At 44.0% G+C, this 18,088-nt stretch overlaps 2 protein-coding genes across 2 annotated transcripts; both read right to left on the bottom strand.

Annotated features, from left to right (window-relative positions):
• Window positions 1-6,246: 6,246 nt before the first annotated feature.
• LOC106098346 (putative transmembrane protein INAFM2) lies at window positions 6,247-6,819 on the bottom strand. The gene has a single exon (XM_013272211.1). The coding sequence runs from the start codon at window positions 6,817-6,819 to the stop codon at window positions 6,247-6,249; it is 573 nt and encodes a 190-aa protein (XP_013127665.1).
• Window positions 6,820-8,306: 1,487 nt separating this feature from the next.
• Window positions 8,307-15,506, bottom strand: LOC100700283 (myosin-6). The gene is made up of 2 exons (XM_074527739.1): window positions 9,350-15,506; window positions 8,307-8,846 (listed from the first exon to the last, which is right to left on the bottom strand). Exon 1 carries the CDS (start codon window positions 15,181-15,183, stop codon window positions 9,379-9,381), a length of 5,805 nt encoding a protein of 1,934 aa, XP_074383840.1. The 5' UTR covers window positions 15,184-15,506; the 3' UTR covers window positions 8,307-8,846; window positions 9,350-9,378.
• Window positions 15,507-18,088: the final 2,582 nt, after the last annotated feature.

Raw genomic sequence — 18,088 nt, 5'->3', positions numbered from 1 at the left:
TGGACCAAAATAATGAAACAATTTTGACATAGGTTTGATCTTAAGGATCTAATAGTTTGTGTTTGTGCATGACATTGCAGCACAAACATGTATTTGCAAGATAGACTGGAATAAATAATGACGCATCAAACATTACATAGGCTGGAGTGAATTTCTGTGGATGCAGGCTATTGAGCTTCGAGGTTCCCAGTCAAACTTCGCTTTGAAGCACATGTTAAAAGCACTTTTACACTTGTATTTTTCATAAAAAGATACCATACCCAAAATATTAACTCTAGAAACAAAAACAAAAACAAAAACAAAAAAAACCCAATCACAGGACATTTTGCAGAGTTCAAAACTGCAACTGCAGCTGCAGCTGCAGCGCAAACAACAACAAACACTGTTTGCAAACGTGTCCTGGAGTTTATGCAGGTGCAGACAGTGCTACTGCTGTAAGTAAGCCTAACAGCTTCCAGATCATTTATTCTGGCAATATGGCAAGAAGGTCATCACTTCTTCAAGCACTGCCTATATGATCTGGTCAGAGAGCAAGGACAGCAAGCAGTCCTCTGCCCTTGAAGAAAAGACATCTGCCCAAGATGAAGAAACTTCCTCTCCAGAAGATGAGGGGACAATCTCCAAAGAGGCTGACTGCATCACCACTGATGATGAGTACTAGCCAGTGCCTGAATCCTCTTCTTTGGGGGAGGATTGGGGTTGGGGGGCATGGAGGTGGAGGCCGAGCAGCTGATGGAAAAGAACATAGGAGCATTTTCTGAGACCGAGGAGCCGGTGACTGAGTGGATCCCTCATGAAAGGAAAACCATGTGGGTCTCACTGCTGAGGAGAGACTGCTCTACAATCCAGTACCCACTGGTATCAAACCAGGGGTCACCCTGTATGCAGTTCCCTGCATTAGCAGCCTGAGATCTACTTTTGACTTTTTTATAACAAAGGAGATCTTTTAGCTGCTGTGCACCCTTATAGACCTGCACAGGAGGCAAAGGTGTGAGGATAGGAGGATTATAGATGAAGTGGAGATGTGAGCCTAAACCAGAATAAAGCAATACATAGCATGTTGGATGACAACACTGGAAGTTCTCAGGAAGTAAAAAAGGGAAAGGGGTTCAGACTCCAACTGACGGAGGAGCTTAGAGGACAACGTCTTATACGATGCCTTTGTCCCGCCGGAAACAACTTCACTGAAGTGGGGGAGTCCTCTACAACCTACAAATGAAGAGTGATCCTGATCCTGGGAGAGCTGGGGCACATGCTGGTGACCTCAACAACTGCAAGACACCCTTCTCCTTAATTCTCAGCCACTTCTGCCATTGATCTCAAGATACAGTAGTCTGAACCAGAGTGTGACCCACACCCCACCAACAAAATGAGAAGAAGGTGCAAAAGGCGCATCTCCAGGATTGGAACAGCAACCCCTTGCACCAGGTGTAGAAAGTGTGCCTACAAAAACCACTCTAATGTGGTTAGTACATCTTGCTGCTAATGAGGATGCACACAGAAGCACACACACTGGAATATAAATTTTGATCATTTTACTTGTCATTTCAGTGGTCATTAAATTGCCTTTCTGGCCACTAACACACCATTTGTGATTTTCTTTTTGGCCATTCATTCACCCCCCCCCCAAAGAAAAAGTAAAAATAAATCATTGTTAGTGTTACTGTTACTGACCTGCAATGATGATAAAAAGAAATATTAGGTTTCATCATTCATATGCTAAAAAAAGTGAACTTTATTACTATTTTCCCCCAAAAGCGTAGTAATAATACATAATCTGACTGGTATTCAAAGGGTATAATATCTGAATTTGAATTATATTTTGGTTTTCATGACTAGGACCGGTGCTAATCTAAAAAATCAAGTCAATGAAAGTAGAAAAATGTTTTAATATATATTAATTTTATAGCATTTTGTAAACGTAAACAGGGGGTGGCCTTTTTTTTTTTTTCTGTCACTGCACAAAAAAAAACAAAGATGCATAAAACTCATTGATACTTTTAATTATTGCTATGCATCTAACCTCCATCATGGTTAGAAAATAAATCAGATGGCTTGTTTTATTTGGAAAAAAATCGGGGTTTTATGATTTTTTCCATTTATGAGTTCCTAGGATTATGTGATCTAACTGGTATTTAAAGGGTTAAAATTCTGAATTTGAATTAAATTTTGATTTTCATGAACAGCACTGATGCTAATCTAAAAAATCAAGTCAAAAAAGTGGAAATTTTTCTTAATATATATGAATTTTATAGCATTTTGTAAACGTAAACAAGGGGTGGCCATTTTTGGCCACGAACAAGCTGAGAGGGAGTTTTTATGCTTTTGCGCTCCCTGCACAAAAATAACAATGCATTATAATCAGTGTTGATGTGAATCAATTACATGCCCCAGACTCTACTATTAATAATACAAGAAATTTCAGTAGCAAGGCAATTATATAAAATTGCGAGATTTGAGGTTGTCTTCCAGCTAGTGCAGTGGACAAACAAACTGGTGTTTAAAGGGTTAAAAATTTAAAAAGTAATAATTATTTTATATTTATGAAAAGAACTGAAGTTAGTTAAAAGCTTTATGCAGAAAAAATGGCAAAAAAACATAAAAATAATAAAAATTACAGACCTAATCTGTTGGTGGCCACTTTTGGCCACGAACAAGCTGAAAGGGTAGTGATTTTGAACAAGCCCAGAAAACGACACAAAATGGGCCTTTTGCTCATTTTTTGATTTTTGATTCTCAATATATCAGTCATTTTAAAGACTAGTTGCATGAAACTTGGCCAGGATGTTTTTTAGGATTATTTTTAAAATTCAGTAGTAAGAACTAAAAACTATATCATTTCTTTTTCTTTTGCAGGTTTGTGGCACCTACTCCACACATAGCTGGCCCATGTCTGCTATATCACATGATTGACATAAGTTGCTACAATGCTTTTGTCCTCTTCACTGCTGTGGAGCCAGACTGGAACAGAGCAAAGCACAACAGTCTGTTCATAGAGCAGGTTAGCAGAGCCCTCACCACCCAGACCATGGTGAAGAGAAGCCACCTGCCTAGAACACCGTTTGTAGCCAGCCAGGTCTTACAAGCCCAGGGCCAAGTGCAGGAGGAGGAGGAGCCTTCCAAAAAGCGGAATCAGTGCGCATCGTGCAAACATTGCAAAAGGATCCTATTCAACTGCTGCAAATGCAATGCCCCGTCTGCACAATCCATCTGAAAACGATTTATGAATCATGTTATAAAATGTAAATTACATCTTTGTTCAGTTTGTTGTTGAGTTTGTTCAGCTCAGTTCATTTTGTTTTTGCAATAAATTTTCATTGTTCCAAAAATAATAATGCATCCAAATCAATGCTGTTATCAGTTATTGACCTATTCAAGGCTGAATTCATGAGTCCTTTTTATTTGTAAAAACGTCTCTGAAAGGACACAAAACCCAAAGGATAAAACTGTCAGAGGGACCTGAAACATCTGAGGGGGCGAAGATCACGTCCGCGCCCCCTCCCAGTGAATACAAAACTGAAGACTGAGGTGAACAGAGAGAGCTAACCTGCATCAAACCTGACTTCCCACAGGTACAGCTCAGGTGGCGTTCTCGGCCTCGCTTGTAAACACCAGCTTGGAGTCGAGATTTCAGGGGCCGCATGACACCGACACCAGGCTCGTGTTTGAGAAGGTGACAACAAACATCGGCAATGGCTACAACGCCAACACAGGTGCGATACACCTGGTCAGCTTAGGGTAAAAGCAGCGATCGGATCATAGCAGGGAGTGTGTGGTTTGTTTCATTTGAAGTATCTCATGCCCACGCCATCAAGAAGTATTTTAAGGCATTTATCCCTTCTCTATGACTGCAGGCATCTTCTCTGCCCCCATCGATGGACTCTACTACATCCACTTCACCAGGATGACTGGAAACTCCAAGTCCATGCATACAGCACTGATGAAGAACAGTGAGAACATGTTTGCGGTCCAGGACACGGTGGGACCACACAGCAGCACCTCGAATGGCATGACACTGGTCCTGGAACAGGATGACCGCCTCTGGATCACCCTCTTGAAAAACAGCAGCATCTTTGACCAAGGTCGGCTCAGCACCTTCAATGGCTGTGCTGAGATCAGTGGTTGATTCCCCCACTCCCAAACATTTTGGATCAATCATGCATTGCTTGACCTTACAGAACCGGACTTGCATCGTTCATAATAACGCCAGACCACTGAGTAACCTTGAAAAAGCTGAACCTGCTGCATATATTGACAACTTTCTGCCAGGTGACATTCTGTTGAGTTTCTCTGTAAGATACAGAGAAAGCGTTTCGTGGCAAACACACTAAGCCTCAGTTACTTTGACACAAAGGCATCTGCTGTGATGCTTCCACCTCTGATGATGTCTCACAAGTATCAGCTATGTTTGTATACATAGATATAAAATTATGGATATGTACTGATAAATGATGACAATAATAATATTTCTGACTAAGTGCACATTGAATCGAATAAGTGAGGCCACCCGGCTGTAGTAAGAACTAAAAACTATTTAATAAAATTATTGGAATCACATCATTTCACATCGAGGTTTTGAGGAGCACGTGTGTGTTTTTCAATGTCTCTTTAAGCAGGTCAAGTTTTTCCTGTCTAATAATTTTATTAAATATTTTTTAATTCTTTCCAGCATCTGGCTTCAAAGTGCAGCAGCTGGTCTCCTAAGCTCAGAGACTGAAGGGCCAAATTAGAGGGAAACAGTGCTGAAAGACAAACCCTTCATTAGTTACAAATGCTGTCTCTGTTTATTTCCTGTCAATAGGTTTTAAATTATTTCTAATCAATTGCATTAATCGATCTGTGATTAGCCATCCATGCTGAGCTCTGACAGCTGTGGAAACAGCGTCGTTCCTGAAGTCACACGGTGGTATTCTGATAAATGCAGATTTATTTATCTCAGTCCTGCAAACAGGAAGCAGTAAACAGGATTTTCAGGTCATTAACTGAGGCATGGAAATGTGCGGCCTCTCCTACTTCCTGTCAAACAGCAAGTCTGTCTCCACATCAGATTCCAGGAATCTGATGGGATCTCTCTGCTTTGAATCCTCGACTTCGTGACGACAATCACAAACCTTCAGATTCTGTTTGCTGTCTTGACCCAAACAAAGATGGCTGCCACACAGAGGTTTCTCGGTTTTGATGGGGCAAATGATCAGATTTCACAAACAATTAGAAAATCATTTATGAAGCTGGTCTTTACACCCATCAAGGATGATATATAAAAAAATCCCAAACCAAAAAATTTCACTTTCATGAATGTAAAAAACCCCAACAAAATACAACGATTTGTACAAATATACACATTTTATTCACATTGTGTCTGTGTGTGAGTGTGTATGTGTGCATGTGTATGTGTGTGTGTGTGTGACAGTGTGAGCTCATGTTTTTCATTTACTCACTTTAAATATTTGATGTTTTTATTAATAAGTAAAAATAAAAATATGAGATTCTGTTTTTGTTTACATTTTAAAAGCATCCCAACTTTTCTGGAACTCATTTTAATTTTGTAGTTTTCATTATTGATAAATCATAAAATAATTTTTTTCCTGTTAATGTAAGAAAAAATTCTCGTGTTTGTTAAATACAAATCCATCTGGAACTCCAGATGGATTATTCAGGGAAGGAAACAGGGAGGATTAGGGAACAACTAAAAACTCAGAGGGATTAAAGGTTTAACCTGGGTTTAACTAGTGAAAAGATGAACAAAGCAAAAACTACAAAAAGACAGCACAGACAATAAATAAGTGTGGATTAAATGTTCTCATTAAAGCTCTCTGGTGACGAGTCTTTGTGTGGAGTGGAAACCTGAGCTCACCTGTGTGAGACGAGCTCGTCTTTCAGTTTTAAAATGTTTGATATTTGCTCAGCGTACGTCATCGTTCTCATTTATAGTAACACATTTATCCAACACAGCTTCAGCTTGAACCCTCTGTAGTCTGAACTTTGACCCCACTCACAAGAACAGCAAATAAGCAACATGAGCTCAATCAGCTCCTCAGGAGCACCTGTCTCAGGTGTGATCATGTGACAGAAAAGGAGCACCTGAGGTATACAGAAACTCGTTTATTGTAGAAATGCTCCTTTAATGAGAAGCTCAGAGAAACAAAAACTGAACAATAATCAATAAAAATAAGTCATAAATCATCAATAACTGGACCGATGGAAGACTTCTCTCAGCATCCACAGGAGCTTTTATTGTGAAAGGGTTCACTGGTATCCAGTAAAGTCCTCGGACCCGGACCCGGCGGAGTCCGCCTCCGGCCAGCTGGCGGAGGGCGCTGGCTCCCGGTGTCGGGCGGCGCGGTGGGTCGGCAGGTTGGACGGATCCTCCGCGGTGACGGCTGCCGGAGAGGTGGAGCCCTGCCCGGCCTCAGGAGGTCCGGTGGGTCCGGGGGCGAGGACCGGAGACACCTCCGCGCTCAGCGCGGTGACGGGTACGTGACCGTCAGCAGGCAGGTCAGCCATCGATCTGTTATCAGTGGCGTCACCGCCCGTATCGACGTCACACTCGGAGGGCTTTCCCCGGCTGTGCTCGGCCCCGGGGCTCCCGGTCCGGTCCCGGCTCTGACCGGGTCCGGGTCTCCAGATGAGGCTGTAGTACACCGCGAGCACCACGGCGGCCACGGACACGCTCAGCACGTACGCCGCCACTGTGGCCAGCCTCACCCACTTCCGGTTGGCGCTGGCCGCCAGCTGCGCCTTCTTCTCCCCAGTGTAGGTGACCGGTCTGCCGCGGACCGCAGGCCCGAACCTCCGGGTCCAGCTGCGGGGTTCCCGCATGATGGCAGCCGGAGGAGCAGGAGGAGGTGTGTGTGTGTGTGTGTGTGTGTGTGTGCTCGTGTGGGTGCGTGAGGCCAGGTAGAGTCTGCAGAGTGCACAGGTCCCTCCGTCATCCACAGCTGGACCCACAGCTGGATCCGCAGCTTAAATACGCTCTGTCAAGCTGAACCGGGTCAGCACGGACCGGAAACTATGGTTACACCTCCAAAATAAAAGCACGATGATTCAAAGCGAGTTTGAAAAGAAAGTTTGAGTTTTGCTCCTGATTGTTTGCTGTGACCAAAAACTAAAATAAATTTTAAAAAGGACAAGAAAATAAAAAATATTTTACTACAGAAAAAAATAATAAATGCACAGCAACAGAAAATCAAATTCCTCCAATCAGATACACCCACACTACACATGCTCAGTTTGAGCCTCTCAGCAGGTACCAGCTGCAGGAGCAAGCCCTCAGAAGGACAGATTGAACCAATCACAGCACGGCATCGTTTAGTCCTCATTTCCACAAACTGTCAGGCACAGATGAACTCACACTGCAAACTAAACACACAGGTTACATTCTTACAGAGACTGGAACATCTGGGACAAGGCTGGTGTCCATGAACAGCAGAGGTCAGTCCTCCTCCTGTAAGTGATAAATACTACCGTCTCACTGCACACACACACATTTCCATAACAACAGGTTCAGTGAGACAAAAACTAAAGATAATCCATAACTCCAAAAAATCTGAATTCTGTGCTGTGACAGATGTGTGAACATTTACAGATGTTTGCACATCTGTCACAGCTGGAAGCTTCATGTGTGAAAACACTGAATAAACTCTGAGAATAATTACGAAGTAAAATTCACACTTAAATTTAAAAAAAGAAATAAAAATAACAACCACTGGAATAAAATATATATATATTTAAATTGTTTTTCACACACATACAAACACACACACTTGTTTGCATATCCTGTGAGAACATCTAATTGACATAACCCTTTCCCTAAGCACGTACCCTAACCATCTAAGGCTACGTCCACACTACTGTGTTTTCGTTTGAAAACATATCGTTTTCTCTCCTATTTGGCCTCCCGTCCACACTGAGACAGCGTTTTCTGCAACGTCAGCATTTTCGGCCGTTATAGTGTGGACGCACAACTCTTTGAAAACGAGTGAAAACGCTTGGGTGGACGCGGACCATTTTCAGACGAAAACGCCGTTTTCAGACGAAAACGCCGTTTTCAAATCCATCCAGGCTAGTGTGGACGTAGCCTAAAATGAATGCCTAACTATAACCTAACTGTAACCCTGACACTAAAACCACATTTTGAGCCTCAAACATGCCTTCAAATTTGTGGGGACAGGCATTTGGTCCCCATAAGATATCTAAACATGGTACCAAAACACTCTCTCTCTCTCTCACACACACACACACACACACACACACACACACACACACACACACACAAGCTTTGAGATTGATTCACATTTCAAACATCATCAGTTAAAAGTTCAGTTTTATTGATGTCACGTGATTTGAAATCAGAAATCAGTTTTCAGGAATCAGATGGGACTTTATTGATGTTCACATTAATAACATCAACACTTCAGAAATGCAAAAAGAAATGCAGTAAAGCAAACAAACAAAGTTCAGCAGAGAAAGAATCAAAGCGAAGAGATCGCTAGATTTGACTGAAAACTGCTGAAACAGGAAAATCTGAGATTCTGAAAATCATTTCAAAACTGTGAATCAGAGAAGAATACGAACCTGAAACAGTCAATTAACCCAAAGTATCGGTTTAAAATCCTCAGCTGCAGGTATACCAAATTTAAAACAACAGTATGGAAGCAGAACTTCATTTATTTCAGTCTCTGTGATGCTAGATGTGTTTTACTGGAGTGAGCATAAACATACTAAACATCCTAAACATTAAGTGAATGAAAAGCTTCAGAGAACTCATGATCAGTAGAATAATCAATACATCAAATACTAATTACTGATCAGAGAGGTGATGGTATCAGCTTCAACTTCAGGAACATCTGTGGGAGGAAACAGATTCAAACATTAATGACATAAACATGACAAAAATACAGAAATAACAAATCTGTGCTGTTAAGGCCACAGATGAGGATTTATACACACTCATGAGTAAAACAGCATTAATGTCATGTGTTTTAATGCTGTGTATATATATTTAATAGATCAGTTGTTTTAAAATAATAAACACAATCCATAACACGTTAGTGTGAAGAACTTTTCATCAGCAGAAACTATTCAACTCAAACTGATGGAAAATTTGAAAATTGCTAAAGTGTTGTGGTTTATCTTTACAATAGCTGTGGTAATGAATTTAAAACTGATTAGGTTCTTAGGTCTGTAGTGTTATTAAACATTATTTATGATCTTATTATTTGTTCTTTCTGTTTGTAAATGTTTAATTAAAATGCATAAACGTTATTTGGACATTATTTATTAGGGTTCCATTAAACCTGATAGACCGTATTGTTTACAGAGCTCTGACTATGTCACTGACTCTTCTCACCTGCGATGTGCACTTCCTGTTCCTGTTCCTCACTCATCCAGGCCCTTTTTAGACGATCCATCCCTAGTCTTTGCCCTCAGCTTGTTCACCTGCGACTCGGCGATGTCTGCCCGCTCCTCCGCCTCCTCCAGCTCGTGCTGCAGCTTGCGTAGTTTTGCCATGTTGATGTTGGCCGCCTCCTCGGCCTCCTCGGCCGCTCTCTTGTAGGACTTGGCCTTCAGCTGCAGCTTGTCGACCAGGTCCTGGAGGCGGGCCATGTTCTTGCGGTCCTCCTCGGTCTGGTAGGTGAGCTCTTTGATGCGGCGCTCGTACTTGCGAACCCCTTTGATGGACTCGGCTCCCCTCTTCTGCTCTGCCTCCAGCTCATTCTCCAGCTCTTTGATGCGAGTCTCCAGTTTCTGGAGCTGCTTCTTGCCACCCTTCATGGCGATCTGCTCGGCCTCATCCAGACGGTGCTGCAGGTCTTTGATGGTCTGCTCCATGTTCTTCTTCATGCGCTCCAGATGGGCGCTGGTGTCCTGCTCCTTCTTCAGCTCCTCAGCCATCATGGCTGCATCTGTGATCGCCTTCTTTGCCTTCTCCTCAGCATTGCGGTTCTCCTGTATGGCTTCCTCCACCTCACACTGCAGGTGTAGGAGGTCTGCTTCGTGCTTCTTCTTCTGGTTGATCAGGCTGGTGTTTTGGGAGTGCAGGAGTTGCATTCGCTCCGTTGCCTCGGTCAGCTCCTGTTCGGCCAGTTTCCGACTTCTCTCAGTCTGCTCGAGTGCGGCTCTCACTTCCTCCAGTTCAGCCTGGATGAGGTTGTTTCGGCGTTCAAGCAGAGCAATGTTTTCTTTCAGGTCATCGTTGCCATGCTGCGTGTCATCTAGTTGCAGCTGAGTGTCCTTCAGGAACGCCTGGAGGGTCTTCACCTGTTTCTGGGCTTCAGCTGCCTGCCTGTTAGCTTGGCTCAGCTGAATCTCCATCTCATTGAGGTCACCTTCCATCTTCTTCTTTACTCTCATGGCTTCATTTCGGCTCCTGGTTTCGGACTCCAGAGAGGACTGTAGTGATTCCACCATACGCTGGTAGTTCCTCTTGGCCTGGTCCATTTCCTCGTCTTTCTCGGCCAGCTTGCGCTCCATGTCAGCCTTCACTTGGTTGAACTCCAGTTGAGCTCTGAGGATCTTGCTCTCTTCATGCTCCAGGGAACCTTCAGCTTCCTCCAGCGCCGACTGTAGCTCAACCTTTTCTTGTTCAAGTTCCTTTCTGATCTTCTCTAGTTCGTGGGCGCTGCGGCCACCTTCTCCCAGCTGGTCAGTGAGGTCTGAGATTTCTTCTTGGAGATTTTTATTCTCTCTCTTCATTGTCTCGAGTTGATCCAGACATTCTTCATAGGCATTCCTGAGTTTGAAGAGCTCAGTGCTCAGAGATCGAGCCTCTTTCTGAGATGCCTCTAACTCACACTGCGACTCCTCAAATTTTTGCTTCCACTCTGCCAAGACTTTGTCAAAGGTTCTTTGTTTTTTGTCCAGTGCTGCGGATGCCGCATTAGATCTCTCCAGGTCCAGCATGAGGTCTTCAATCTCATTTTGGAGCCGGTGTTTGGTTTTCTCAAGGGACGAACACTTTGCGTTCACAGCCTCAATGGCCTCCTCGGCCTCCTGCAGTCTCTGAACAAGCTTCTTTTTTGCTTCTTCCAGCTCCTCAGTTCTCTGGATGCCGTCCGTTTCATATTTGGTCCTCCATGCAGAGATTTCAGTGTTGGATTTAGACAGAGCTCTCTGCAGTTCAGCCTTGGCTTCCTGCTCTTCCTCAAATTGTTCTCGGAGCAGATCACAGTCATGACGAGCAGACTGAACAGCATGGGCAAGAGCGTTCTTTGCCTTTAGTTCCTCCTCCAGCTGTCTGCGCAGATCTTCCATCTGCTGGTTGTACGAGTTCTTCCCTCGAGTAAGCTGTGATATCAGACAATCCTTCTCCTCCAGCTGCCGGCCAAGCTCACCATTTTCAGTGAGGAGCTTGGCCCTCTGGGTTGTCAGCTCATTGATGGTCCTTTGAGCCTCCTCACATTTGCTCTTGTACTCATTCATGTTGTCTTCCATCGTTCGGCACATTTTCTCAAAGTTTGCCTTTGTCTTCACTACATTTTCCATGTTTGAGCACAAGTCATCGAGCTCTAGCTTCAGCTCACTCTTTTCCTTCTCCAGTTTTTGTTTGACACGCTGAAGGTTATCAATCTGTTCTCCCAGTTCAGCGACGGTGTCGGCATGTTTCTTCCTCAGGGTGGCAGCGGTGGCCTCATGTTGCAGGGTTGATTCCTCCAGCTCTCTACGCAGCTTCTGAAACTCAGCTTCTCTCTTTTTATTCAGCTCCACCTGAGCTGATGTGGCTCCTCCAGCTTCCTCTAGACGTTCACTGATGTCCTCAAGCTCGCGGGAAAGATCAGAACGCTGTTTCTCCACCTTGGCCCGGGCTGCTCGCTCAGCATCCAGCTCCTCCTCCACCTCCTCAATTCTTGCCTGGCTTTCTTTGAGCTTCTTCTGGAGCTGAACTGATGCAATCTGCTCATCTTCTAGTCTTGAAGTTATTTGGGTGACCTCAAAGTCTTTCTTCTTGATTTTTTCCTCCAGCTGCTGCTTGTCATTCTCCAAGTCCATCAAGTTCTCCTGGATCAGTTTCAGGTCTCCCTCGAGCTTCCTCTTTGAGCGCTCCAGGTCCATCCTGACTTTCTTCTCTTGCTCCAGCGATCCCTCCAGATCATCCACTTGTTGCTCCAGCTTAGCTTTAGCTTTGGTCAAAGTGTTAGCTTTGTCTTCTTCACTCTGCAGGTCATCCAGAGTTTGCTGGTGAGCCTCCTGCAGCGCCCTCTTCTCTTTGGTTAGCTTTGCGATGTTCTCATCCTGTGAAGCCATCTCCTCCATCAGGTTTTTCACCTTATTCTCTGTAGCATGTTTCTCTTTTTCCACCTTGGCTAACGTTAGCTCCAGGTCATCTATGTCCTTCTTCAGCTCTGAACATTCATCTTCAAGCTTGCGTTTCTTTGCTGTCAGATCAGCGTTCAGCTCCTCTTCATCCTCCAGTCTTTCTGTCATTTCTTTTAGCTTTGCCTCCAGTTGAATCTTACTCTTGATCAGCTGTTCACAGCGTTCCTCAGCATCAGTTAGGGTGTCCTGTTCAGACTGAATCTGAAGGGTCAGATCATTCTTCTCTTGGAGGAGAGTCACTATTTTCTCCTCCAGTTCTTTTCGTCTTGCCTCTGATTTCTCCAGAGTTTCCTTTAGCTTGTTGAATTCATCCTTCATGTTGGCCATCTCCTTCTCAGACTCTGCACTCTTCAGCAGGGGTTTGATCTTGAAGAAGAGTTTCATCCAGGGCCAGTTTTTCACCCCAAGGAAAGACCGAAGGTTCCACTGAATGACCATCAGGGCATCTCTACGTTCCACAAGCTTAATAAACTCCTTCCTCATGAGGAGCCCTCGGGCATTGGCCTGGATCCTGGTGATGATTCGAGAGAGTTGCTCATCTCGCATCTCCTCCAGTGTACCCAGCAGGCCGGCTTTAAAAAAGACTTTTGTGTGACCAAACTTATACTGAGTGTGGTCAATGTCCAGCGATCCTAACAGCTTTTCAGTACTTTTCTTGCAGTCTATGAACTGACCCTCTGGGATGGCGGATGCATTCAAGATCCTGTACCTCTGTTTGAAGTCTCCGTAGAGCACCCTGTTTGGAAAACCTTTCCTGCAAATCCGGATGCCTTCCAGGACCCCATTACAGCGTAGCTGGTGCATCACGAGGCAGTTGTCCATGACTCCTGGAGTTTTCCTTTCATTAGGAATCAGACAGCGGACAAAGTGTGGATGAGTGGTCTTCAGGTTTGTCATCAGCTTGTTCAGGTTTTCTCTGTGAAGCGCAGACACCGTCTGAAAGGAGGAGCCTTTCTTCTTGGCTCCTTTTCCACTTCCCTTGTCTCCTCCATCAGCTCCTGCATAGTTTGAAAACAGAAGACTGAGAAGCTTCAGAGAGGATTTCTGATAAAGACCAACCACTGTCTCATTTAGGGGGTCTTTGTTTTTGACCAGCCAGCCAGCGATGTTGTAGTCCACTGTCCCAGCATAGTGAACAAGGGCGAAATGGGCCTCTGCTTTCCCCTTTGCTGCCCGAGGCTTCTCAAACATCTTGTTCTTACCCAGATGGTTGTCATAGAGCTTGGCCTTGAAGGTCTGGTCGCTAGCTTTGGGAAACATGCATTCTTCCTCCAGAATGGACAGGATCCCCAGAGGTTTCTCAATCAAGTCTATGCAGGCCTGGAGGTCCATGCCAAAGTCAATGAACTCCCATTCGATTCCTTCTTTTTTGTACTCCTCTTGCTCCAAGATGAACATGTGGTGGTTGAAAAACTGTTGCAGTTTCTCATTGGTAAAGTTGATGCACAGCTGCTCAAAGGTGTTGAAATCAAAGATCTCAAACCCGGCGATGTCCAGCACTCCTATGAAGTACTGACGGTGCTGTTTGGTGTCCAGTGATTGGTTAATTCTCACCACCATCCAATTGAACATCTTCTCATACACTGACTTAGCCAGAGCACCAATGGCATAGTAAACTTGGTCCACACTCTGCCCTTTGGTGACATATTCATTTCCTACCTTAACTCGGGGGTGGCAAAGCCCTTTGATGAGATCAGCAGAGTTGAGCCCCATCAAGTAAGCTGATTTATCAGCAGCCTCAGTTCCATCAGGTTCAGCCTGCTCCTCGCGCTGCTTCTGTTTGAACTTCATGTTGCCATAGTGCATAATGGCACCAGTTAGCTTGTAGACACTCATTTTCTCCTCTGGAGTGAAGCCAAGCACATCAAAGGCACCATCGGTGGCCATCAGCTCCTCCGAGTCGTTGATGGAAGCAACTGTTACCTCTCCTTGGGAGATGTAGGAGTAGTCATATGGGTTGTTGGTGATCAACAGCATGTCCAACAACTCTGGCTTCTGATTGGACAGGATCTGGTAAAATATGTGGTAATTCCTTTCGGCCTTTAGCTGAAAGGTAACTCGTGACTTCTCTAGCAGATACGTCTCTATGTCAGCAGACGACAGCTTACCGCTCGTGCCGAAATGGATTCGGATAAATTTTCCAAAACGTGACGAGTTGTCGTTTCTCACCGTTTTGGCATTGCCAAAGGCCTCCAGTGCCGGGTTCGCCTGGATGATTTGATCCTCCAGAGTCCCCTTGCTGCTGTCTTTTTTGCTTGCACCACCAACTGCAGCGATGCTGGCAAAGTACTGAATGACTCTCTTGGTGTTCACAGTCTTTCCTGCTCCAGATTCTCCGGTGATGAGGACCGACTGGTTCTCCCGGTCTGTCAGCATGTACTGGTAGGCATTATCAGAAATGGAAAAGATGTGAGGAGGGGCCTCGCTCCTCTTCTTCCCCCTGTAGGCAGCCACCACTTCAGCATCATAGACAGGAAGCCACTTGTAGGGGTTGACGGTGACACAGAAGAGCCCGGAGTAGGTATAGATCATCCAGGCTGCGTAACGCTCTTTGAGGTTAAACAGCACGGCGGGCTCGTGGAGGAATGTAAACATTGCCATGTCTTCGATTTTATCAAACTTGGGTGGGTTCTGGGGGTGAGTGTCAGATTCCTTAACTGTCACCGTTGTTCCATCTTCCTTCTGGACCGTCACCATCCCTCCGTCCTTGCTCAGGATTTTTCCCTTGACATATTCTTCTTTAGTGTCAACTACAAAACATTCAGTCTTGATGTCAAAGGGTCTGGTCTGAGCCTCCAGACGCTCCTTCTCAGACTTCCTCAGGTAAGGAGCAGCCTTCCCAAACTCGGCCATCAGAGAGTCGCCCATGCTTTAGGGTGGAGAACGTTGACAGTCAGAGGAGAGAACAAACTAAGTGAGAGAGATTTCCTGCTGAAGCTGATGGAGAACTGCAGTCTCCTCACAGCAGGTGATATTTATAAAGACTCTCTGTGGACCAAATTAGGAGATCACAGCTGAACTAAATCTGTCTGATCATGTGAATGCACCATGAGGGCAGATTCAGGACCTTTGGCTGTTAGAGTCCATTTTAGGAAAAGTGAAGTTGTACCGCTTATCTGCTGCTGATAGTCCCGACACGTCTGCATTTAGACTGCATCCTCCCTGGAGCTCATCCTGCATATCCTCCACCCTTTAACATCCAACGTCACAATCACTTAACAAACATTTAATTATATCCTTAGCTATCCTGTAAACGTCTGTTAATATATTAACACAACATTGATATTGTGTTAATATATCATGTATAATAACATGATGATAGCAAATATTAAAACAGTAAGTTAGTGTGCATGTCTTGTTTTTGTGTGCTTCACTGCTGGTGCAGACTCTCTCCACATGTGTGCAGATTTTCCTGTTTTAATGTTAATTAATTAAAAAAAAAATACAGAACAAAAAATTATGGATTAGTTCACTTGATGATATTACTGCTGTCTTTTGTGATGTGATTTATATAAAATCCACTCTAATGTGCCAACAGAATGAAGCAGGAATTTTTAACTGTTTTCCTCCATCCATTAATTCTAGTTCAGGGTTTCGGGGAGCAGTAGCGGTTTTTGATACAGGCAACACGGGCGGTTGCCCGGGGCGGCATCGTGGTGGGGGGTGGCATCACGGGCATTGGCAAAAAAAAAAAGAAAAAAAAAAAAGGCTCGTACTCATGCTGCCCCGACATCAGCCAGCGCATATTGGGAATGGCATAGGCCGATCGGTTTTCTATCGCCCAGTTGTGGAGAGTAAGGGCAGCCTCCGTTTGCGAGGTGCGCCTGCTGCTTGCGGCACAAGGAGGAGAGGGCGGGGCGGCAGGGGATTCTCTGGCTGGCTGGAGCAGCATCTAATAACCAACTCGCAAAATAAAACAAAATAAAAACAAACCAACTACCAGACATTATAATATAGGCTTATAATTTGCACCGATGTTTTTTCGAAATTCTATACGCGAAAAGTGAGCACGAGAGTCCTCGGTGTGCCTGCTCACTGCTGAAGTCAAAGTAAACTTTATTATTATCTCCGCTAGCGAGACGAGACAACGAGGCTCCAGTTACAGCAGTGCAAGTAAACAAACAATATATGTAAGAAGAGTAAGAAAATACATATACACTTTAGGACCAGGGGTAAAGGGATCAAAAACAATTTAAAATTTATAATTTACAGTTTGATGAGTTAAAGTCTCACACACAACCCGTCAAAAGGGGAGGGAGGCTTCCAAATAGAGCATAATAATAATCATAATGTTATAAATCTAAGCCCATTATGGATTCATGATTTGAATCCTGGGTTGTGTGAAATCCCAGAAATACACCTTAGACAAAGTGAATCTATGAACTAAGGTGCAGGTCTATTAGGTTATGTTGTGGTGATCCTCGGGTTGGAGGATGGGTGTTCATACTGGAGTGCAAAATTATAACCAATGGAAGATGGACAAGAAAAGTTCAAAGCCATCAGGTCCTCAGTTTAGAAAAAAGAGAAAAGAAGAGGAGGAGATACAGGTAAGCAGATGTGTCATTGGATAATGGCAGGTCATCCTGAAACAATCAGAATCAGAATGCTTTATTAATCCCTAAGGAAATGATGTGGGTTACAGTTGCTCCAAGAAGAAATGGTAAAAATAGTAACAGTAACAGACTAAACTCCAAACAATACATTATGTTACAGATTTTACACATTTAAGAAATAGCACTAATATATACAGATCACTAATTTATAAATATCAAGGATTAACAGAGGGGATTATAAATAAATATTAAGAAGATTGATGAGAATATTCCAGAGTAGAAAAGAGTGTGTGTTCAGCACAATATTAATTAGTCAGTGTCAGTTCTTGATTTGTCCTGTTGTCATTATATGACGAATTATAATGGCTGTTTGGTAGTCGTTTGCATACTATGCATACACTCTCTCTTCATGTATGTGTGTGTTTCTCTGGTGAAATTCAGTATGGTTCCAACAAGTTTTATGTTAATGTACAATCCATAATATGTCGTGTGTGTGTGTGTGTGTGTGTGTGTGTGTGTGTGTGGGTGGGTGGTGGGGGCACCGGAGGGAGTGTTCGCCCAGGGCACCAAACAGGCTAGGACCGCCACTGTCGGGGAGGCTGGAGTCTATCCCAGCTGTCTTAGTGCAAGAGGTGGGGTACGCCCTGGACAGGTCGCCAGTCTGTTACAGGACAACCATTCACACTCACATTCACACCTGTGGGAAATTTAGAAACTGCGTGTGTTTGGACTGTGGGAGGACCTGAGAGAACTCACGCAAACCCAGAGAGAACATGCAAACATGCAAACTCTTTTGAAATTAATCATCTTAATTTCATCATCCGTGGAGGAGATACATGAGAAACATAAAATTACAGAAATGCACAAAATTAATAACTTAACATTTAAAGTCATTTAAAGTCTCAGGATGTCTCATCAGTTCAGTCTGATCAGATAAAAAATATCAAAAACCTTCACAACTTAAATCTTCAGTGAACTGAGCTCATATAGGTCCACTTAGCCCACATTTCCCATCATGCTTTGCAGGGATTATGATGGGACTGTTATGTGTCCATTCAGAGCAGCTTAAAGATCTGAACATCACCTCGATGCTGTTAGTGTGACACACCGAATAATTACAAAAGTCTTCGTGTTTCCTGAACAGCAGCAATCAGAGCTGAGAGTGAAACTGAGAAACGCAACTTCAGTGTGACTGAACATGAACTGAGCCCAAGTCCTTC

This window comes from Oreochromis niloticus, linkage group LG15 (assembly GCF_001858045.2).
Source record: "Oreochromis niloticus isolate F11D_XX linkage group LG15, O_niloticus_UMD_NMBU, whole genome shotgun sequence".
In the NCBI taxonomy this organism is placed as follows: Eukaryota; Metazoa; Chordata; class Actinopteri; order Cichliformes; family Cichlidae; genus Oreochromis; species Oreochromis niloticus.
Note: the sequence above shows the minus strand (reverse complement) of the source record. Positions and strands in the feature narration are given on the sequence as shown.

Excerpts from the sequence above, each read along its gene's own strand:
- LOC106098346 (XM_013272211.1), bottom strand. The coding sequence starts at position 6,819 with ATGCGGGAACCCCGCAGCTGGACCCGGAGGTTCGGGCCTGCGGTCCGC.
- LOC100700283 (XM_074527739.1), bottom strand. The coding sequence starts at position 15,183 with ATGGGCGACTCTCTGATGGCCGAGTTTGGGAAGGCTGCTCCTTACCTG.